Source organism: Amyelois transitella, chromosome W (assembly GCF_032362555.1).
Source record: "Amyelois transitella isolate CPQ chromosome W, ilAmyTran1.1, whole genome shotgun sequence".
NCBI lineage: Eukaryota > Metazoa > Arthropoda > Insecta > Lepidoptera > Pyralidae > Amyelois > Amyelois transitella.
This window is the reverse complement of record NC_083536.1, coordinates 5,090,857-5,115,727: the sequence shown is the minus strand read 5'-3', so window position 1 is coordinate 5,115,727 and position 24,871 is coordinate 5,090,857. Positions and strand designations below refer to the sequence as shown.

Genomic DNA, 24,871 nt, shown 5'->3' with positions numbered 1-24,871 from the left:
GTGGTCCTATTCTTATATATATATGCTTACAATTACTTCGTCGGCCTAAATCGTTGACCTGCTAAGTCCGGTTTTGCAAAGTTTACAGGAGGAAGAAAAAACTGAATTGTATTTATACATTTTGAGATATAAAAATTTTGAAAATACCGTTGGTTTCTATAATGATTTTTGACATTTTGCATGTCTTAATAGAAGAATATATTATGCACAGTTTGAAAAAATGAGGAAAATAGATATTTAGCAGCTTTTCGTATTGAAATTTTAATGTGATACAGGACATAGCAGGTTTTACATTGAAATATATATGAAATAAAAATAATAATATAAAATACTTATTACCGTGTGTGTAATAAAATTAAACAAATAAGTTTATATATAATTTTTATTTATTACAGAAAAATTAACAATCAGTCTTCGAACAGTACTGTACGAGTATTATAATAGATATATCTTCCTAAAACAACAAAAAACAATTTTAACTTTCATTAGGTATTATTTATCTTAACAATTAAGTCACAGTCGTATTATTTAATCACAGACAGTAATTAAGAGCTACCTTAATAAAAATTCTAGAAACAAAAGTGTATCTCTTCTAAACAAAACAAAAACTTCAAAACATAAAAATGCTAAACATAAGTAATGATTCACAATCATAAAATATTTGTTTGCAAAGCAGCCTGCCTAATCATGAGGTAGATCATCGTAATACTTGTGATAGTCTGACGGAAGAGTTTTTTTTATTTCTTGCAAGTCCTGAAACTTTCGGAGAGTGATTTTACGTCGATTTTGGTGCAATTTTGTTAAATCATTAGTCTCACAAGGAACTAATCGTAACGACCTCCTTTGTGGTAAAGGTTGCCAGTCATCGTTATACCAAGTTTTGTAAAGGATAGATCCATTGCTTTCATAACGCAGAGCTCGAATGTCTGTCACCTTAGGATCCCCTTTTGATCTTCCTGGACGAATACTTTTATAAAATTGTATTTTGTCGAATTTTTTGAAGTAGGTGTGATCCAAATATTTCACGATGTATGGTGCTGGGCATTTTCGAGCACGTTTTGCAATAGATATGTATTCAGCTGGTACATTAATGATTTTATTTTTGAGATGACGTTCTATGGTGGAATACATTGAATCAGCTTCCATTTGAGTGTGTCCGACTTCTAAATACTTTTGTTCGATAGTTATATTTTTGTGTTTTAAAACAATATTTAAAAGAGCATTAGATAAAATACAATTCCTGTTTTGGTAAGTGCAACCATCACTGTAAATTATAATAGTTTTATTTTCGTGTGCAGCAATATTTTCAGATATTACTTGGTTTTCTAAAAAATCTACCCAAATGGAAGCAAATTCTTCAGCATTAAGTCCACCTTCTACTTCGTTCCATAGAAAGCAATAGCCGTCTTTGTTTTTTAAATTAAAGAAGCAAAGATTGTGAACTTGCAGCTTAGTTTTATAATACAATGTGCTGACATTCGATTTAGGTGCCATTAACACTGCCTGCAAATCCACTGTAAACACGTAGTCTTCTCCCTCCTTGTCTTTAGCTTTCTCTTCTCTCGCCTGTTTAACTTTCTCAATATGTTCCTTGTGTTGTTCTTCTGTAACTGCCCCTACTTTATAACACGCACATTTTTCGCACTGGTCCTTCTTGGGTCTAAAAAGCGAAAAATTTTTGCCTTCAAAGATATTTGAAAACATACTTATGGAAAGTGCTTCTATATTCCTTTCTTTGCACCAATCGTCAACGTAAAATTTATAGAGACTCTCTTTTGATTTCCATTCTGGTAATAAATACAACTTCTGTGATGTCGCTCGACAGTAATGTGATTCCATTACAGGAAGAGAATTAAGAAATTCAATTAATGATTTTTTGCGCTGCGGTACCACTAACTCAGATGATTGATTGTGACGTCTCATTGTACTAGGAGGTTGCAATGAGAAGTTCTTCTTCCAATTTTGAACAGTCCACCTTCCTAGATCTAAAGTGTTTAAAAACATCTTTCGACATACTTTGACTCTTACATTATTTACTTTTAAATGATAAACAAATGTATTTGCTCTCTTTGTTGTCTCTTTAGTGTTTCGATTACGTGGTCGAACTGTATCAATTGTGGTTACCCATTCGTTGACTAGTGTCTTTTTTTCACCCCACGTAAAGCTCCAAAATTGTTTAAAAATTTCCTTTCTTGAGTCTTCGTCTATCGTCTCACATTTCAAAGTACTGTACTTACTAATCTTACAGGTACATCTTGGTTTAATGGAACGAGCCTCTTTTGGTAAATCATAAGTCCAGCAGTCTCCTTTTCTCTCTCTCCCATAATAACTTTTACCACTCTCCCTTCTTTCCTTATTTTTTTCCGAAATCCATTCCTTTTTATTAACTTCAAACCGTTTCTTTCGTTTACTACTTTTTTTTATTTTAGAGAGCGAATCTGTATCTGAATCGGAATAAGGCACAAGTTTCTTATCTGTATCGCTTTCATCTGATATCGGCGGATTAGGCACAAGATGACTAGTATCAACAAGAGGTATATTATCTACAGAACTAGTATGGAAATATTCTATTTGACTTGGCATTGATTGAGAAAAACAATAATCTGGAGTATTAGAAATAGTCAGCAATGAACATTGGTTTTGTTCATAACACAATGCTTCGGATGCTTGAATGGTATCTTTCTGGTAATTATCTGAATTATTATAATTTGAAACCAAAGTATTCGTTGATTCTGATACTATGTCAATTTGTGAAGGTATTATAATCAAATTATCATTTGTTGTAGTATTATCAACATTATAAACTGGGCTTGTAGGGTAGGGAACGTAAATTGTATTCAAGCTTTCCGTGATCACACTATTTGACAAATCAATTAGTGAAATATTGTTGATATCGTCGTTCATATCATAATAAACTTTATTTCCACCGTCATCTGAAGTTTCTGGTAAGGTTACTAATTGTGGATACTGTATCTGAACATCTTCTAATACGTGTACTACTTTATTTGGATTATAATTTGACTTGGATACTATTGTTTCAGATTTTTCTAATAATTTTTTAGCCATCGCCAAATCTAACATTTTCTTTGCCCGGGACATTCTGAAAAAAAAAACACACAGTCAGTTTTACAGTAAAGTGATATCTGAAGTAAATTAAATTAATTAATACTATTTTCCAACCTGATGTATAGTTATTGTATTAGGTTATAATGTGCAAATCATTAAAAAAAAACAAAATTAATAGACTGCTAAATCCCTTTTCTTTTAAGATATTGAAATATGTAAAACTGCTAAGTCCTGAATTTTAAGGTTAAGAGTTTAATGCGTCGAAAATTTTTGATTACCACAACAAATGAAGAAAAAGCTTGAAAATATAATATTAGAAACTTACCTTGTTTAAATTTTCTTCACTACTGGCCAAAATACAAATAATTAATTAACTAAAACATCGCAAAACTTCGAGCGTTCCAGCAGGCACATAAGTAGCGGACCATTGTCAATACAAAACTGAGCGTCTAATAGGATTAAGCAGTTTTTCGTTGTGTAGATTTGCTATTAAGGATAAAGCAGTATTTTTTGCATGGTATTTCTAACCTTTTTAGAATAGATATCGACTTTATTCCTTTACTAGAAGGTGCATAATCGGTTATACTTTTGGCCCAGCTCAAAAAATGAAATTGCCCAAAAATGGACTTAGCAGGTCAACGAATTAGGCCGACGACTTGTCTATTGCAGACATCGCTCCAACAGTAGAAGAAAATGACAATGGTAACCATGATGTTGATTCACCATCACTCCCCTGTACCGAAAACGATAATGATACTGCGGAGCCAGATACCACGCCAGATTTAGACCCAGATATACTGGAGTTATTAGGCGATGACAGAAAAATGTTGCACTTTCAATGGGAAGATAAAATTTACCAATTTAACGATCTTCCCTTTGGACTGTGTACAGCTCCATATCTTTTCACCAAAATCTTGCAAGGTTAGATATCTTGCTGAATTTATTTGGCTTATTAACATCTGCTTGCCCAGCTGTCAAATACGGTTGGATGTACATTCAGTCAGAAAAGTATCGGGAATGGATTATTTATTTATGGTTCCAAATTCAAATTTTTGTTTTTTTTTGTTGTTGTTAGATTGGCACAATTGTTTTCCATTTTGGCGCGGAGTTTGAGTTGCATCTGTTGTTTACATTAAATACAGTGCTATTTTTAGTTATATCATATCTAGTGTGTATTGCTAATTTCATAATGGATAAAAACATCGAACAAAGAGTTTGTCTTAAATTTTGCATTGCCAATGGAATATCGTGTTCGGAGTCACTGAAAATGTTACAGAAGGCTTACGGTGAATCGACTTTATCAAAAACTCGTGCTTATGAGTGGTACAAAGCGTTCAAAAGCGGTCGAGATGTGATGGAAGATTTGCCTCGCTCTGGTAGGCCATCAAAGTCTGCAACTGAAGTTAACATCGCAAAAGTGAAGGAAATAGTGACTGAAAATCCTCATTCAACTTTGAGAGAGATAGCCACCGAACTTTCTGTATCTCACGAGTCGATCCGTACCATTTTAACTAATAATTTGGGTATGAAACATGTTGCCGCTCGGCTAGTCCCAAAAGACCTGAATTTTTTTCAAAAACTCAATCGCATGAGAGTCGCTGAGGACATGCTAGAACGAGTCAATTCCGACCCAACATTCATGAAACGCATTGTTACTGGTGACGAGACGTGGGTTTACGAGTTTGACATGCAAACTAGTCAACAAGCTTCGGAGTGGCGCCTTCCAACTGAACCGAAACCGAAAAAACCACGCCAAAGTCGTTCAAAAGTCAAAGTCATGTAGTCAACATGACTTTGACTTTTGAACGACTTTGGCGTGGCGACTTTGGTTTGTTTTCTTTGACTATCGCGGTGTTGTGCACTCGGAATTCTTGCCGGAAGGTCAAACGGTAAATAAGGAATATTATTTGAGTGTTATGCGGCGTTTAAGAGAGCAAATCCAACGAAAAAGGCCAGATTTGTGGAAAGAAAATTCTTGGATTTTGCACCATGATAATGCACCTTCGCACAAGGCCATCATTGTGAACGAATTTTTAACCAAACACTCAACAAATACCATCGAGCAACCACCATATTCACCAGATATGGCTCCAGCCGACTTTTTTCTTTTTCCTAAACTCAAATTACCACTTCGTGGCACCCGTTTTCAATCGGTAGAAGACATAAAAGAGAATTCGCGGCGAGAACTGACCTCAATTCCGGAAACAGCGTTTAAAAAATGTTTTGATGATTGGATTATTCGTTGGCGTAAGTGTATCGTTTCTAAAGGAGCATATTTTGAAGGTGATAAAATAAATTTGGATGAATAACAAACAGTTTGTGTATTATTGTACTTTTCCTGCTACTTTCTTGACAGAGTAGTATACCAAACTGCTTGAAAGAGAAAAATTCTTAGCTTTAAATTACTCAGAAAATTATAACAAAACAATGGCATTATCAGAAATTATACATGATGATTTAAAATGGTGGATAAATAATATCAATAATTCATGTTATCCAATTCATAACACAAACTATATTTTAGAAATTTTTACCGATGCGTCCCTTACCGGCTGGGGTGCAACATGTAACGGAAAAAAGGCTAGTGGTAATTGGAATTACGTTGACTCAACCAAACATATAAATGTGTTAGAGCTAAAGGCGGCATTTTATAGGTTAAAAATATTTGCATCTCACCTATGAGATTGTGATATTTTAATGAGAATAGACAATACCACTGCTATATGTTACATAAATAAAATGGGAGGTATACAGTATACACAACTAAATGAAATAGCTCGTGATATATGGCAGTGGTGCGAAGGAAAAAAATATATTTATTTTCGCATCATACATTAAATCAAATGAAAACACAATCGCAGATAAAGAATCTCGCAGATTAGATGTCGATACAGAGTGGCAACTCGCTGACTACGCATTTAATCAAATTGTTGACTCCTTCGGTAATCCAGAATTTGATCTTTTCGCTAGTGTCCAAAACACTAAGTGTGATAGATATGCATCATGGAAACTTGACCCATGCTCCGAAGTGGTTGACGCTTTTACTTTTAATTGGCAAAATATCTACTTTTACGCGTTTCCTCCATTTTGCCTAATCGCAATGGTTCTAAAAAAAACTTATATGTGATAAAGCAAAAGGTATCGTTGTCATACCTTGGTGGCCATCACAACCATGGTTCCCCATGTGGTCAAGACTAACTGCTTCAAGAGTCATCTATTTTGAACCGGGTAAACACTTGTTATGTTCTCCTTTCAGAGAGTACCACCCGCTCCACACAGACCTTACCCTGGTAGCAGCGATGTTATCAGGGAGGGATTAACAAGACAGGGCGTCCCTTCGACGTCCATGAGAATAGTTATGGCATCATTTGCTCAAAGCACACTAGCTCAATACAACTCTTCAATTAAAGCATGGTGGGATTTTTGCCAAGGTAAAAATTTAAACGTTTTCCAAACAACAGTTCCACATGTAATGTTGTTTCTGACACAAACATTTGAAAATGGCGGTTCATATAGTACTATCAATACACATAGGTCAGCATTGTCCATTATCTTAGGTAAACATGTAACTAATGATGACCGCATAAATCGTTTACTGAAAGGGGTCTATAAATTAAAACCCCCTGCTCCCAAATATAACTCTACTTGGGACACTAATAAAGTCTTGACGTTTTTATCGAATTATTACCCACATGAAAATTTATGTTTAAAAAAACTATCAATTAAAACAATTACTCTACTGGCTATTACCTCAGCTCAGAGGATGCAGACTTTAAGCCTTATAAAATTACAAAATATTGTTAGTCAAGAAAATTCCATAATTATAAAAATCCCTGACATAATTAAAACATCGCGCCCTGGAGCATGCCAACCGCTCATCAGACTACCCTTTATACGAGAGACCCCTAATATTTGTCCAGCACTATCTCTTCAAACTTACATAAACAAAACAAAATCCTTGCGGATTCCAGAATCGGGTGATTTTTTATTCATAAGTTTAAGAAAACCCCACAAAAAAGTGGGTTCCCAAACGCTCGGTCATTGGGTTAAACAAGCGTTGGAGGATAGTGGGATAGATATTAGTTTGTATGGCGCGCATAGCGCCAGGCACGCCTCGACCTCTGCTGCTCACAAGGCAGGAGTAAGTCTGGAAGCGGTTCGCAAAGCTGCGGGGTGGAGCGATACATCTAATGTATTTCTGAAGTATTATAAAAAAGATAATATTATTAATTCTAATAATGAGGAATTTGCATTATCTATCTATATATATAAAACTCTTCCGTTACTGAGTGACTGACTGACAGACAACGCACAGTCGAAACTACTGGTCGTAGACAGCTGAAATTTGGAATGTAGGTTCCTTGGGATATGTAGGGGAGCACTAAGAAAGGATTTTTGGAAATTCAACCCCCAAGGGGGGGAAAAGGGGTAAAAACGTTTCTATGAAAAATCTTATTCCTTGGGTTTATAAACTTGAAACTTGGCATGAACACGTACATAGGCAAGTAAATATGTTTGACATTATAAGTTTTTTCAAACTACCCTCCAATCGTGATTTAGGGGGTGCGATTGGGTGACTGATTTATTAACGCAAAGCCGAAACCGCTCGGTATAGGAGTCTGAGATTTTGAACAGAGGTTCCTTTAGTAACATAAGTGAGCACTAAGAAGGGATTTTTGAAATGTCAACCCCCAAGGGGGGGAAACGGGATAAACTGAGCCGGGGCTGCGGGAAAGTTCTAACGAGATACCGTGGCCCCGGAACGCAAAGGGCAACTGAAGGAACGAGGTGGGTTTTAGTCAGTAAAAGTCTGACACTCCCTTCCGTTCCACCCAGAGCGGGAGAGGTCATTTGATGATTTCCCATCCTTAAAAAAAAAGACTTTGTATGACAACTTTCGGTCGTCTCTTTAACATACATAATAACATACATAATTATGTACATACATGCATAACATTAATAACATCACGCCTTTAAATCCCTATTTTGTGTTAACACTACCCATACAAACAGCTACGAAATTTGTCCGCATCCATTTTCACCTAAATTCTTAACGTTAATGAGATTTACTTTTTATTATCAGGTCAACCTAATAGCCTCACATGTACGTATAACTTCGTAAGAATTTTCTTTCAACTCCTAACCGTTGAGGAGTTGTACCTTCCATCATCAGCTCATTCACATGGGATGATGACTATCAGACGCAAATACTTAAACAGATCTATGAAATTGTCAAAAACGTAATTGCCTGTAAATTTGAGGTTTGCCCTTGATTTCCCTGGAATACCATCATCAGATCCTGACTAGGTAACAACGGGACCAACTTGAAAGTATACTCTACCGAACAAAAAAAGAATCACGTAAATCGGTCCATAAATCTCGGCGTAATCGGTATGCATAAATAAAACACCCGAATTTTATTTTCTACTAGCTTTCCGCCCGCGGCTTCGCCCACGTGTAATTCGGTTATATAAACAGGCTCCATCTTTTTCTATATCTACCACAGCATGAGGAATATAATTCCCATTAACAAACAAAATTTCTTGAACCATTTTAATTAGAAATTTTTTAACTAAAACTATATCTATGGAAATTAACTAAGACTAATGAAGTAACAAAGAAATGAATAAAAAATGAAGAATATATTAAAAAATCAACTCACACTATAAAACTTATCCAACACTAACTAAATATACTATCAAAAATATCAAATCTAATCAACAAATCAAAAATTAACTGAAATAGAGAGTAAAATAAGTTAAATAAGTCAAGTTAAAAGTATAAAGTAAAAATATTTTACGCTACCTAGCTAAATGACGGTAACGAAACCATAGCGCGATCTATCTCGATGCCAATGCCATCTATCGAGCATCGAGACAACTCGTGATAGTTAATAGAAAATAAAATTCGGGTGTTTTATTTATGCATACCGATTACGCCGAGATTTATGGACCGATTTACGTGATTCTTTTTTTGTTCGGTAGAGTATACTTTCAAGTTGGTGCCGTTGTTACCTAGTCAGGATCTAATGATGGTATTCCAGGGAAATCAAGAGCAAACCTCAAATTTACAGGCAATTACGTTTTTGACAATTTCATAGATCTGTTTAAGTATTTGCGTCTGATAGTCATCATCCCATGTGAATGAGCTGATGATGGAAGGTACAACTCCTCAACGGTTAGGAGTTGAAAGAAAATTCTTACGAAGTTATACGTACATGTGAGGCTATTAGGTTGACCTGATAATAAAAAGTAAATCTCATTAACGTTAAGAATTTAGGTGAAAATGGATGCGGACAAATTTCGTAGCTGTTTGTATGGGTAGTGTTAACACAAAATAGGGATTTAAAGGCGTGATGTTATTAATGTTATGCATGTATGTACATAATTATGTATGTTATTATGTATGTTAAAGAGACGACTGAAAGTTGTCATACAAAGTCTTTTTTTTTTAAGGATGGGAAATCATCAAATGACCTCTCCCGCTCTGGGTGGAACGGAAGGGAGTGTCAGACTTTTACTGACTAAAACCCACCTCGTTCCTTCAGTTGCCCTTTGCGTTCCGGGGCCACGGCATCTCGTTAGAACTTTCCCGCAGCCCCGGCTCAGTTTATCCCGTTTCCCCCCTTTGGGGGTTGACATTTCAAAAATCCCTTCTTAGTGCTCACTTATGTTACTAAAGGAACCTCTGTTCAAAATCTCAGACTCCTATACCGAGCGGTTTCGGCTGTGCGTTAATAAATCAGTCACCCAATCGCACCCCCTAAATCACGATTGGAGGGTAGTTTGAAAAAACTTATAATGTCAAACATATTTACTTGCCTATGTAAGTGTTCATGCCAAGTTTCAAGTTTATAAACCCAAGGAATAAGATTTTTCATAGAAACGTTTTTACCCCTTTTCCCCCCCTTGGGGGTTGAATTTCCAAAAATCCTTTCTTAGTGCTCCCCTACATATCCCAAGGAACCTACATTCCAAATTTCAGCTGTCTACGACCAGTAGTTTCGACTGTGCGTTGTCTGTCAGTCAGTCACTCAGTAACGGAAGAGTTTTATATATTTACACGATAAATTAAAATATTTTACGCTACCTAGCTAAATGACGGTAACGAAACCATAGCGCGATCTATCTCGATGCCAATGCCATCTATCGAGCATCGAGACAACTCGTGATAGTTAATAGAAAATAAAATTTATGGACCGATTTACGTGATTCTTTTTTTGTTCGGTAGAGTATACTTTCAAGTTGGTCCCGTTGTTACCTAGTCAGGATCTAATGATGGTATTCCAGGGAAATCAAGGGCAAACCTCAAATTTACAGGCAATTACGTTTTTGACAATTTCATAGATCTGTTTAAGTATTTGCGTCTGATAGTCATCATCCCATGTGAATGAGCTGATGATGGAAGGTACAACTCCTCAACGGTTAGGAGTTGAAAGAAAATTCTTACGAAGTTATACGTACATGTGAGGCTATTAGGTTGACCTGATAATAAAAAGTAAATCTCATTAACGTTAAGAATTTAGGTGAAAATGGATGCGGACAAATTTCGTAGCTGTTTGTATGGGTAGTGTTAACACAAAATAGGGATTAAAAGGCGTGATGTTATTAATGTTATGCATGTATGTACATAATTATGTATGTTATTATGTATGTTAAAGAGACGACTGAAAGTTGTCATACAAAGTCTTTTTTTTTAAGGATGGGAAATCATCAAATGACCTCTCCCGCTCTGGGTGGAACGGAAGGGAGTGTCAGACTTTTACTGACTAAAACCCACCTCGTTCCTTCAGTTGCCCTTTGCGTTCCGGGGCCACGGCATCTCGTTAGAACTTTCCCGCAGCCCCGGCTCAGTTTATCCCGTTTCCCCCCCTTGGGGGTTGACATTTCAAAAGTCCCTTCTTAGTGCTCACTTATGTTACTAAAGGAACCTCTGATCAAAATCTCAGACTCCTATACCGAGCGGTTTCGGCTGTGCGTTAATAAATCAGTCACCCAATCGCACCCCCTAAATCACGATTGGAGGGTAGTTCGAAAAAACTTATAATGTCAAACATATTTACTTGCCTATGTACGTGTTCATGCCAAGTTTCAAGTTTATAAACCCAAGGAATAAGATTTTTCATAGAAACGTTTTTACCCCTTTTCCCCCCCTTGGGGGTTGAATTTCCAAAAATCCTTTCTTAGTGCTCCCCTACATATCCCAAGGAACCTACATTCCAAATTTCAGCTGTCTACGACCAGTAGTTTCGACTGTGCGTTGTCTGTCAGTCAGTCACTCAGTAACGGAAGAGTTTTATATATATAGATTTACGTGATTCTTTTTTTGTTCGGTAGAGTATACTTTCAAGTTGGTCCCGTTGTTACCTAGTCAGGATCTAATGATGGTATTCCAGGGAAATCAAGGGCAAACCTCAAATTTGCAGGCAATTACGTTTTTGACAATTTCATAGATCTGTTTAAGTATTTGCGTCTGATAGTCATCATCCCATGTGAATGAGCTGATGATGGAAGGTACAACTCCTCAACGGTTAGGAGTTGAAAGAAAATTCTTACGAAGTTATACGTACATGTGAGGCTATTAGGTTGACCTGATAATAAAAAGTAAATCTCATTAACGTTAAGAATTTAGGTGAAAATGGATGCGGACAAATTTCGTAGCTGTTTGTATGGGTAGTGTTAACACAAAATAGGGATTAAAAGGCGTGATGTTATTAATGTTATGCATGTATGTACATAATTATGTATGTTATTATGTATGTTAAAGAGACGACTGAAAGTTGTCATACAAAGTCTTTTTTTTTAAGGATGGGAAATCATCAAATGACCTCTCCCGCTCTGGGTGGAACGGAAGGGAGTGTCAGACTTTTACTGACTAAAACCCACCTCGTTCCTTCAGTTGCCCTTTGCGTTCCGGGGCCACGGCATCTCGTTAGAACTTTCCCGCAGCCCCGGCTCAGTTTATCCCGTTTCCCCCCTTTGGGGGTTGACATTTCAAAAATCCCTTCTTAGTGCTCACTTATGTTACTAAAGGAACCTCTGTTCAAAATCTCAGACTCCTATACCGAGCGGTTTCGGCTGTGCGTTAATAAATCAGTCACCCAATCGCACCCCCTAAATCACGATTGGAGGGTAGTTTGAAAAAACTTATAATGTCAAACATATTTACTTGCCTATGTACGTGTTCATGCCAAGTTTCAAGTTTATAAACCCAAGGAATAAGATTTTTCATAGAAACGTTTTTACCCCTTTTCCCCCCCTTGGAGGTTGAATTTCCAAAAATCCTTTCTTAGTGCTCCCCTACATATCCCAAGGAACCTACATTCCAAATTTCAGCTGTCTACGACCAGTAGTTTCGACTGTGCGTTGTCTGTCAGTCAGTCACTCAGTAACGGAAGAGTTTTATATATTTACACGATAAATTAAAATATTTTACGCTACCTAGCTAAATGACGGTAACGAAACCATAGCGCGATCTATCTCGATGCCAATGCCATCTATCGAGCATCGAGACAACTCGTGATAGTTAATAGAAAATAAAATTTATGGACCGATTTACGTGATTCTTTTTTTGTTCGGTAGAGTATACTTTCAAGTTGGTCCCGTTGTTACCTAGTCAGGATCTAATGATGGTATTCCAGGGAAATCAAGGGCAAACCTCAAATTTACAGGCAATTACGTTTTTGACAATTTCATAGATCTGTTTAAGTATTTGCGTCTGATAGTCATCATCCCATGTGAATGAGCTGATGATGGAAGGTACAACTCCTCAACGGTTAGGAGTTGAAAGAAAATTCTTACGAAGTTATACGTACATGTGAGGCTATTAGGTTGACCTGATAATAAAAAGTAAATCTCATTAACGTTAAGAATTTAGGTGAAAATGGATGCGGACAAATTTCGTAGCTGTTTGTATGGGTAGTGTTAACACAAAATAGGGATTTAAAGGCGTGATGTTATTAATGTTATGCATGTATGTACATAATTATGTATGTTATTATGTATGTTAAAGAGACGACTGAAAGTTGTCATACAAAGTCTTTTTTTTTAAGGATGGGAAATCATCAAATGACCTCTCCCGCTCTGGGTGGAACGGAAGGGAGTGTCAGACTTTTACTGACTAAAACCCACCTCGTTCCTTCAGTTGCCCTTTGCGTTCCGGGGCCACGGCATCTCGTTAGAACTTTCCCGCAGCCCCGGCTCAGTTTATCCCGTTTCCCCCCTTTGGGGGTTGACATTTCAAAAATCCCTTCTTAGTGCTCACTTATGTTACTAAAGGAACCTCTGTTCAAAATCTCAGACTCCTATACCGAGCGGTTTCGGCTGTGCGTTAATAAATCAGTCACCCAATCGCACCCCCTAAATCACGATTGGAGGGTAGTTTGAAAAAACTTATAATGTCAAACATATTTACTTGCCTATGTAAGTGTTCATACCAAGTTTCAAGTTTATAAACCCAAGGAATAAGATTTTTCATAGAAACGTTTTTACCCCTTTTCCCCCCCTTGGGGGTTGAATTTCCAAAAATCCTTTCTTAGTGCTCCCCTACATATCCCAAGGAACCTACATTCCAAATTTCAGCTGTCTACGACCAGTAGTTTCGACTGTGCGTTGTCTGTCAGTCAGTCACTCAGTAACGGAAGAGTTTTATATATATAGATTAACTATCACGAGTTGTCTCGATGCTCGATAGATGGCGTTAGCATCGAGATAGATCGCGCTATGGTTTCGTTACCGTCATTTAGCTAGGTAGCGTAAAATATTTTAAATTATCGTGTAATTTTAGCAGCGCCCCTAGCGGACATACGCGAAACTACATATTACACACTACAAATATTTTGATTTGAAATTATTATTCGTTTGATTCATTAACTTTTGTTGTAATTTTCATAATTTAATAACTATTGTAATTCTTTAGATTATTTTAATGTTTTATAATAATATTCCTATTTAAAAGTTGCTCAATTGATCGTTATCGCCTCATGGCAACGAGTGACGTCAGCCAATGGTGCGATAACGATAGTGGGGATGGTAGGGTAGGCTTGTTTTTGGAAAACGATTGAAGCGGTGGTCATTCTGTCGCCGAACGTCTAACAGTAAAGTTGATCATAGCAGAATCTATGTCATAGAGATATTATAAGTATACTATGCTTATTATGCGTATGATTATGTATAAATAGTGTTAAAAGTACTGCAAAAGTGATTTGGTTTATGGAGATCAAAATACAAGGAAATTACAAGTTAAAAGGTGTTTTAATTACTATTCCTTTCTGAGATATTGGCATACGCCAACATCTCAGAAGTGGGATACACAAACGTCCACTAAAGGGAGAAAAGTGTAAGTAACTTTTTATAATATTACATAACTGTTTATTATTACTATTTTTTTTTGTTTTTTTTTTACATTACTGAAACATTTAAACTGGGCGGCCTAACAATTTTAAGTAATCAATTATAATGTTTCGAATGGTTGGCCGGGCACTGCCTGATAGCATTCAAAATAATGTGGTTATTTCGTCATTGATTACATCAAGGTATATTTATTTTTGTTTGGTGTTTTTATCTTGATTTTATTTCTTTTTCTATCATAATACCTACATAATTTTACATTTAAAAAAAAAATATCTTACCTCGCTTATACAAATTAATTTTAATCGATCGGGCCACTATTGCCCGTATTGCTTTTACTTTGCGTCTGAGCAGCTGATTGTGATTCAAATGCCATGTCGAGCTATGTCCCGGCAGTTTTTGGATTGCAATGTGCTATTTGTTCCCTTTTGCATAACTTAACCTATCGAGTCATAGTATCAGTAGGATTTCTTTTAGATATTAAGGTTGTTAAATTTACAAGAATATTAACACTAATAGTTTTGTTATTTTTCTTTCGAGACTAATCATGGGCAAAGACCATGCTGATAAACGGCGACCGAAGTCGAAAAAGCCTTCTCGTCGTAATGCCGATGCTGCTGATGGCTGCAGTGATCGCAGCGAATCTCGATGCTCAACGCCACCCATGTCTCCGGTTCGACGGCGAGAGGGACCATCCAAAAGACGCTCACTGAGAAACACTACTTCCAGATCAGCACGGCGGTCCATTTCACGTGAGTGCTTAACCTCTCATAACAAGCGTCAATCTTCCCCTCCGGCGAGGTCCAGGTCAAGAATTAGGTCCCGCTCTCGTAGTTCTAAGAATAATGAAGATAACGCAGACATCGGGAATAATCATAATTTGTTTATTAAGAATTTTTTTGATGCCTTAAGTAATATGGCGTCTAAAAGTGATAGTGACAAGTTCCCAGTTCTAAACGTAGTTCCAGAATTTGACCCTTTAAATAAGGAACAAACTGTAGATTCTTGGATTCACAAAGTAGATGAATGTGCGCAAATTTACGGCTGGACCGACAAACATATAGTCCATTACGCAATGCCTAAACTTAGCGGTATCGCAAAAACATGGTATCAAGGATTACCGTCTGTTTTGTACTCATGGGGTGAATGGAAAATAAAATTGCGTGAATCTTTCCCTACTAGGGAAAACTATGCTGATTTACTATTAGAAATGTTAAATAAACGAGTTCGTTACGGAGAATCCTTAGAATTATACTTTTATGCAAAAATGAATCTTTTGAATCGTTGCGAGATATGGGGTAAACGGGCCGTGGACTGTTTGTTAGCCGGCATAGACGATCGAAACGTTCGCGTTGGTGGGCAAAGCGCAGAGTTCGCGGAACCGGAACAAGTACTTAAGTTTTTAAAATCCGTAAAAATTAGCTACGATAGGAATAATAATGATTCGGCCAAGAGTAGGGACAGAAAACTTAATCATAATTCTGAGAAGCCCGTCTCCAGAACAGTAATTTCACAAAAGCCTAAGGCAACGAGGACTTGCTACAATTGTAATGAGATAGGGCATCCGTTTTTTCGCTGTCCAAAACCCAGGTTATATTGTACGGAGTGTAGGTTATTAGGACATCTAAAAGCTGATTGTTCGAAGTCGAAGCAGGGTGACCTTGTAGAAGATAGAACCAAGAATGTGTTACAAATTAAAAATGGATTTGACACTAGCATTAAATATAAAATTCCAATAAAGGTAAATAATCAAATGATGTATTGTACCGTAGACTTGGGTAGTGAGGGCACCCTGATTCGTCTCAGTGAAGCAGAAAAGTTGAAGCTAGAATGGCAGGATGTTAGTGGTCCGTTATTGAAAGGAATTGCCAACGCGGTATGTCAACCTATAGGTTTATCATATGCTACAATAGAGGTGCAGGGTATCATTGAACAAAACGTACATATTTTGGTAGTTGAAGATCATGTTATTCCTTGTCCCCTTTTACTAGGGCATACATTTACAGAGAGGCCCAATATTAAAATAGTAAAAACTGATACAGACATTATATTCCAGAACGACCAACCATATCTATATATATAAAACTCTTCCGTTACTGAGTGACTGACTGACAGACAACGCACAGTCGAAACTACTGGTCGTAGACAGCTGAAATTTGGAATGTAGGTTCCTTGGGATATGTAGGGGAGCACTAAGAAAGGATTTTTGGAAATTCAACCCCCAAGGGGGGGAAAAGGGGTAAAAACGTTTCTATGAAAAATCTTATTCCTTGGGTTTATAAACTTGAAACTTGGCATGAACACGTACATAGGCAAGTAAATATGTTTGACATTATAAGTTTTTTCGAACTATCCTCCAATCGTGATTTAGGGGGTGCGATTGGGTGACTGATTTATTAACGCACAGCCGAAACCGCTCGGTATAGGAGTCTGAGATTTTGATCAGAGGTTCCTTTAGTAACATAAGTGAGCACTAAGAAGGGATTTTTGAAATGTCAACCCCCAAGGGGGGGAAACGGGATAAACTGAGCCGGGGCTGCGGGAAAGTTCTAACGAGATGCCGTGGCCCCGGAACGCAAAGGGCAACTGAAGGAACGAGGTGGGTTTTAGTCAGTAAAAGTCTGACACTCCCTTCCGTTCCACCCAGAGCGGGAGAGGTCATTTGATGATTTCCCATCCTTAAAAAAAAAGACTTTGTATGACAACTTTCAGTCGTCTCTTTAACATACATAATAACATACATAATTATGTACATACATGCATAACATTAATAACATCACGCCTTTTAATCCCTATTTTGTGTTAACACTACCCATACAAACAGCTACGAAATTTGTCCGCATCCATTTTCACCTAAATTCTTAACGTTAATGAGATTTACTTTTTATTATCAGGTCAACCTAATAGCCTCACATGTACGTATAACTTCGTAAGAATTTTCTTTCAACTCCTAACCGTTGAGGAGTTGTACCTTCCATCATCAGCTCATTCACATGGGATGATGACTATCAGACGCAAATACTTAAACAGATCTATGAAATTGTCAAAAACGTAATTGCCTGTAAATTTGAGGTTTGCCCTTGATTTCCCTGGAATACCATCATTAGATCCTGACTAGGTAACAACGGGACCAACTTGAAAGTATACTCTACCGAACAAAAAAAGAATCACGTAAATCGGTCCATAAATTTTATTTTCTATTAACTATCACGAGTTGTCTCGATGCTCGATAGATGGCATTGGCATCGAGATAGATCGCGCTATGGTTTCGTTACCGTCATTTAGCTAGGTAGCGTAAAATATTTTAATTTATCGTGTAAATATATAAAACTCTTCCGTTACTGAGTGACTGACTGACAGACAACGCACAGTCGAAACTACTGGTCGTAGACAGCTGAAATTTGGAATGTAGGTTCCTTGGGATATGTAGGGGAGCACTAAGAAAGGATTTTTGGAAATTCAACCCCCAAGGGGGGGAAAAGGGGTAAAAACGTTTCTATGAAAAATCTTATTCCTTGGGTTTATAAACTTGAAACTTGGCATGAACACTTACATAGGCAAGTAAATATCGCACTAATAATACAATAGTGTAGCAACTCAAAATAGGTGTTTTTTCAGAATCAACAAAAAACTGATTACTCGTTGCATATTATAGGTACTACATATATGACTCTTTTATGTGTCGTATAAATGACGTTAAAGCAATTATCTATAAAGCAGTAATCAAAAACTATACTGACCATAGAGTTATTTAAGAATTTTGAGTTAAGACAGTATAGTTCTAAATAAAATGTTCAAAACAAAATATTATTTTAAGTTGAGTCATTGTTTTTGAAACATTTTGTCTTAATACGTTATGATTTTTAAATTGTTTTATCGTTTTTCATTTAATTTTTGCACTTACTACAATTTTGAAAGTCATTTTCCGTATTCTATTTACGTTTAACACAACCTCTTATAATTATTGGTTAGTATGGGAATAAATAAAACATTCTTATTCTCAATAACAGTTGTTATTTATTAAAATGAAATTATACAAAAACCTTTTAAAATTCTGCCAAAACAAAATAGTAATTCGACGTTTAATCGGTCGATATCAATTCAACATCAAAAACAAATAAATTTGCTATTCCTTCATTAGCATTTTGTATTAAACATTTTGCAAAATAAAATTTCCAAAACCTAAACTGTAATTCAGATTAACAAATCAGATATAAAATCAACTAAATATTGTACTCAATCAACTTTTTATAAAATAAACATTCCAAAACAAAGAACAGTCATATTTATTTTTACCTTAATTACTAATTATTGTTATAACCAGATTGGCTACTTAACCTACATTAAAAAATGTGCTTATTTATTATCTTCTTATTTTCAATCAGTCTCAAAGAAATCACAAAGGTAATCTTAATATTAAGTGGAGTATACAAATACAAAAATAATACTATTTTTTTAATCAGTAAAATCTTTATAGTATGTTTCACGATAGTTTCTTGGTATTATATTTTTGTCAAGTAATTCTTTTACGTCTCTTTTCTTATTTTGACTTAGAGGTATCTTGCTTGTGTATTCTTGTGTCAAACCATTAGCAAATAATGAAGTTTGATTTCCAGTTCGTCGTGAGTTACGTACAAATACAGTTTGGTAAGCTTCATCCTCGTAAGAATTCTTGTAAAAAAAAGCCAAAGGATGTTCTTGTTCAACACGAAGCATCTTAACATCGTGCCATTTAACTTGGTTTCTGTCGACATTTACGTTAAAATTATTGCCCCATTCTTCTTGTAGTAATTTAAGATTACGAAATTTATCATAAGTCATTTCTGTCACTCTATAAGGTTTTCCTGTCTTTTTAGCGGTCTGAATTAATGTGATGTATTGTTGTGGGACATAGATTGGGCCAGATTTAAGGAAACGCTTCACTTGTTTTTCAATGACGCTATGGACATTATCGCCCTCATTTTGAGAGTGGCCGCGAATCAGAAACTTGTGAGTTACACTTTTCACTTTCATTTTTTGTACTGCGTATGCATAAGCTGTAAGGAGGTACTTATTTTTTTGTTGCCCACAGCAATTATCGGAATAAAATATAAAATCTAATTCTTTACCAGGGTGAACCTGTATCATTTGTTCTATGTAGTTCAGTATACAACTTCCAATCTCATTCGCACCACGTTTTCCCTCTGTCTCGTCCCAAAAATAGCATTCAACATTTTTAGCGTATAAGTCGCTTACAGTAAAATTAAAGCAGTTAATTCGGCTTTTATAATAAAATAAAGAAATTTGGCCCTTTGGTATTGGCATCACAGCTTGTAAGTCATATACAGCGACTATTGTAGAATCTATTTTAGCAGTTTTGTCTTTTTCTTTTTCTTTCCTTGACAATTCTTTTTCTCTTAAATGCGTTTCATACACCTCAATAATATTATTTTTTCCATCTTCATCAGCATTTTTAAAAGATTCACAAAAATCACACTGATCTTTTTTCGGCGTGTGGAAGGAAATATTAAAGTCTTTATTAAAAATGCGATTAAAAGTTGATGCAGACGAAAATGGTAAGTCTTGCTCCGTACATTTACTTTTGTAGTCACGGTATAAATCAGCTAAAGACTTGTCACCCTGTATATATTCCCGTGACGTCTGGGCTCTAAGATAGTGGGATTCGACGCGTGGTATAGCATTTATAAAGTTTTTTACACCGTCATAGACTTCCGGTTCTATAGTACGTTGCTTGCCATGTTTCCCGCGTAATTCTTCATCTATTAAACCACTCTCGGTTTTTTTTGCTAATGCTGTAGCAATTGGTCTATCGTTTATTGCAAGAGTATTCTTAAAAAATGTTTTACAGACTCTAATGTGATCGTCGTTTACTTGAAAATGAAATGCTGTGTTTAGTTTACGAAAATTTTGAGTAGATGAGTATCTGTATTTTGGTTTAATAGATGTACTATGTCTAATTATAAATTCTCTTTGTTTTCGTAAGTCTCCCAAATTCCAATACTTGTTGAAAATATCCAGTCTTGATGTCTCGTTTATTTTCAAGCTACATTTTAACCTGCATTTTTCGCCACACGTCGGTCCCATTTTCCTTGCTGGAACTTGTTTTTTACTAGTTGATTCATAAGCTTTGCCGGTATTGCGTAGCCGTTTGGCCACGTTGTGTTTCCAGGTTTCTACTTTACGTGCCCTCTTTTTACCCTTAGACTTGTATTGCTCGTCCGAATTATCATTTGATTCAGCAGTCAGCCCACTGGTTCCAGCAATGGGACTTAAGTTATCGACAACTCTATTATCCGTGCTACTCGATGAAGAGCTACTGGAAGAAGATCCACTTGAAGAAGAGCTACTCCTTGAAGAGCTTCCCGAAGAAGAACTACTGGACGATCGATCGATGGTTGGTCGGCCTCGAAGCAAACTAGGGGTTTTACTTGGCGATTGTGAATTAGGAATAAAATGCGGATCATGGTCAGAATCATCAAAGTCGCTTTGGTCTGAGTGTAATGGTGAAATATAATATTTCTTTTGGTTACATTCGGTTACTGATTCAACATTACTGACCAAATTCGGGGAGCTGTTGACGTCAATTTCTTGAAGTACTTGATTACTTGTAGATGGTGAAGGTAACGAAAGTGTTGACTGTTCTTTGGCAATGTCACTATCTTCTCTTTGGCTAACAGATTCATTGTTTGTACTCACCAGTGACGATAATGATGGTAAAGTATCGTCGTTTTCTTTTTCCTGGTGTCCTGTAGTTTTTGTTGCCAAGCCAACAAGTAATCGCCCACGTTGCATACTGAATCTATAAATAAAAGAAGTATTTAATCAGTTTAATACATACTTGTTACATGTTTGTCACATACAGTGTAGTAAGTCAAAATTTATGAAATAAAATAGATATTGAGCATTATTTTTTCTCCACTTATACACATTCGATTAAATATTTATAAGCACTGAAAGTAACAAATATAACTTATTTCTAAGTACTTTATAAACTATACAAAAATCGTCTTTAATTTACGATTCAACAAAACCGTATCATGTCAAAAATTACTAAGTGAACCAACAATAGCGTCGTAAATAAAAATGTTTTTTTAAATCGTGCTTATGTAAATCAGTAATAGCGTAATAACTAGAAATATCAAAATTTCATGATTAGGCTTAATTCAACAATAATGTATTAAATCAAAATAATACTATAAATCTTACATACCTGATCCAGGAATAACGCTGCAACTCGAAATATTGCGCAAAGCGGCACGTCGTTCCCCTATCACTGTTGGTCGCAACTAAAGATGACGCAATATTAAGGGTGGGGTCAAGACAGTCGGCGAGTCATGAATAAAGACTTATGTCGCCATCTCTTATCCATTTTTTGCACTATCCTTATGACGGTTTTAGTGACTTGTAAGGCGTTGAATTTTGCGTTTGATTATATTGCTATGGCAACTTCGACACATTTTGAGTTGCTACACTATTGTATTATTAGTGCGATATGTTTGACATTATAAGTTTTTTCAAACTACCCTCCAATCGTGATTTAGGGGGTGCGATTGGGTGACTGATTTATTAACGCACAACCGAAACCGCTCGGTATAGGAGTCTGAGATTTTGAACAGAGGTTCCTTTAGCAACATAAGTGAGCACTAAGAAGGGATTTTTGAAATGTCAACCCCCAAAGGGGGGAAACGGGATAAACTGAGCCGGGGCTGCGGGAAAGTTCTAACGAGATGCCGTGGCCCCGGAACGCAAAGGGCAACTGAAGGAACGAGGTGGGTTTTAGTCAGTAAAAGTCTGACACTCCCTTCCGTTCCACCCAGAGCGGGAGAGGTCATTTGATGATTTCCCATCCTTAAAAAAAAAGACTTTGTATGACAACTTTCAGTCGTCTCTTTAACATACATAATAACATACATAATTATGTACATACATGCATAACATTAATAACATCACGCCTTTAAATCCCTATTTTGTGTTAACACTACCCATACAAACAGCTACGAAATTTGTCCGCATCCATTTTCACCTAAATTCTTAACGTTAATGAGATTTACTTTTTATTATCAGGTCAACCTAATAGCCTCACATGTACGTATAACTTCGTAAGAATTTTCTTTCAACTCCTAACCGTTGAGGAGTTGTACCTTCCATCATCAGCTCATTCACATGGGATGATGACTATCAGACGCAAATACTTAAACAGATCTATGAAATTGTCAAAAACGTAATTGCCTGTAAATTTGAGGTTTGCCCTTGATTTCCCTGGAATACCATCATCAGATCCTGACTAGGTAACAACGGCACCAACTTGAAAGTATACTCTACCGAACAAAAAAAGAATCACGTAAATCGGTCCATAAATCTCGGCGTAATCGGTATGCATAAATAAAACACCCGAATTTTATTTTCTATTAACTATCACGAGTTGTCTCGATGCTCGATAGATGGCATTGGCATCGAGATAGATCGCGCTATGGTTTCGTTACCGTCATTTAGCTAGGTAGCGTAAAATATTTTTACTTTATACTTTTAACTTGACTTATTTAACTTATTTTACTCTCTATTTCAGTTAATTTTTGATTTGTTGATTAGATTTGATATTTTTGATAGTATATTTAGTTAGTGTTGGATAAGTTTTATAGTGTGAGTTGATTTTTTAATATATTCTTCATTTTTTATTCATTTCTTTGTTACTTCATTAGTCTTAGTTAATTTCCATAGATATAGTTTTAGTTAAAAAATTTCTAATTAAAATGGTTCAAGAAATTTTGTTTGTTAATGGGAATTATATTCCTCATGCTGTGGTAGATATAGAAAAAGATGGAGCCTGTTTATATAACCGAATTACACGTGGGCGAAGCCGCGGGCGGAAAGCTAGTAAACTTATTAAATGCCCACTAATTTGTTCATGTGAAACTAAGTTAGGAGTAAACGAGTTAAAATCAGTACCAGTCTGTTGTTCTAATGAATATACAGGTACTATTTACGTACATGGTAATATAAGGCACATTAAAAATCGTGAGTATTACCTATTGCCAGGAGAATTTGTGTTAAGAAACGGTACTGGCAGTGTCCTTGTACAAAATGTAGGTGATCAAGAAATTACCTTCAAAAAGGGGGAATTGATTACCAGAAGTCACTCTATACACAATGTAAATGTTAATCTTTCTAATATTATGGACTCCAACAACTGCAATGAAAATATTAACTGTGGGAATTCGCTATCGTTATCTCAAAAGAAACTGCTTGAAAATTTATTAAGTAAATTTAAAAATAGTTTTTCCTCTAACCTTAGTGACTTAGGATTCACGACCGGAACTGAAATGGTTATAGATTTAATAGATTCAGAACCGGTGGTGTATCGTCCGTATAGGCTATCCTATTCTGAACGCGAAATAGTTAAGGGCATGATAAGGGAAATGTTAGATGGTGACATAATCAGAGAGTCTAATTCGCCCTACGCTAGTCCTATCGTATTGGTTAACAAAAAGTCAGGAGAAAAAAGATTATGTGTAGATTACCGGGCACTTAACCGAAAAACGAAACGCGAACATTACCCATTACCGCGAATAGAGGATCAGCTTGATAGACTCTCTGGTAGCACACTCTTCATAACCCTTGATTTAGCCTCGGGTTACTATCAGATTCCGATTGCGGAGCAGTCCCGAGCGAAAACTGCATTTGTGACCCCAGATGGTCAATATGAGTATAACCGGATGCCATTTGGGCTTGTTAACGCGCCTTCCGTTTTTCAGCGTACAATGAATAAAATCATTCAAGCCTCGCCAGTAAGCGACTATACTTTAATTTATATGGACGATATACTTATTCCCGCTAGGTCGTTTGAAGAAGGTTTAGATCGGTTAGAACAGGTTTTGAAAGTGATCGCGCAAAATGGATTAACGCTCAAACGGAGCAAATGTAATTTCTTTTTTGATAAAATAGATTATCTAGGATTCGAGATCAGTGCGGAGGGTATCAGGCCTGGATCATCAAAGACCAAAGCAATAACGGAGTTTTCCCCACCGAAAAATGCTCATGAAGTTAGACGTTTTCTGGGACTCGCTAGTTTCTTTAGAAGGTTTGTCGAAGGTTTTGCTATGATAGCTAGACCTCTAACAAACCTTCTGAAAAAGAACGTCTCATGGCATTGGGAAAATGATGAGGCTGAAGCTTTTCTAAAATTGAAAGATATACTAGCAAACAGACCAGTTTTGGGAATCTATGATCCAACCTTACAATTACAACTCCACACTGATGCGAGTAAAATAGGCGTGGCTGGAATCCTTATGCAGAAGGATTCGTCCGGTATGTTGCGGGCTATAGCGTATTATAGTAGACAGACGACACCAGATGAGCAAAAGCTCCACTCTTACGAACTTGAGACTCTCGCTGTTATTTCATCTTTGAGTAAATTCCGGGTGTATCTTCTGGGAGTTAAATTCACGATTGTAACAGAC

The 24,871-nt window shown here is 36.3% G+C and overlaps 3 protein-coding genes across 3 annotated transcripts; 1 reads left to right on the top strand and 2 right to left on the bottom strand.

Moving 5' to 3' along the window:
* Nucleotides 1-681: 681 nt before the first annotated feature.
* On the bottom strand, nt 682-3,707 carry LOC132904096 (uncharacterized). The gene is made up of 2 exons (XM_060954019.1): nt 3,392-3,707; nt 682-3,100 (listed from the first exon to the last, which is right to left on the bottom strand). Exon 2 carries the CDS (start codon nt 3,097-3,099, stop codon nt 682-684), a length of 2,418 nt encoding a protein of 805 aa, XP_060810002.1. The 5' UTR covers nt 3,100; nt 3,392-3,707.
* A 10,242-nt stretch (nt 3,708-13,949) lies between these two features.
* LOC132904095 (uncharacterized) lies at nt 13,950-16,497 on the top strand. The gene is made up of 2 exons (XM_060954018.1): nt 13,950-14,403; nt 14,955-16,497. The coding sequence occupies exon 2, from the start codon at nt 14,962-14,964 to the stop codon at nt 16,495-16,497; it is 1,536 nt and encodes a 511-aa protein (XP_060810001.1). The 5' UTR covers nt 13,950-14,403; nt 14,955-14,961.
* Nucleotides 16,498-17,985: 1,488 nt separating this feature from the next.
* Nucleotides 17,986-21,903, bottom strand: LOC132901737 (uncharacterized). Its single transcript, XM_013344431.2, has 2 exons — nt 21,625-21,903; nt 17,986-21,213 (listed from the first exon to the last, which is right to left on the bottom strand). Exon 2 carries the CDS (start codon nt 21,204-21,206, stop codon nt 18,870-18,872), a length of 2,337 nt encoding a protein of 778 aa, XP_013199885.1. The 5' UTR covers nt 21,207-21,213; nt 21,625-21,903; the 3' UTR covers nt 17,986-18,869.
* Nucleotides 21,904-24,871: the final 2,968 nt, after the last annotated feature.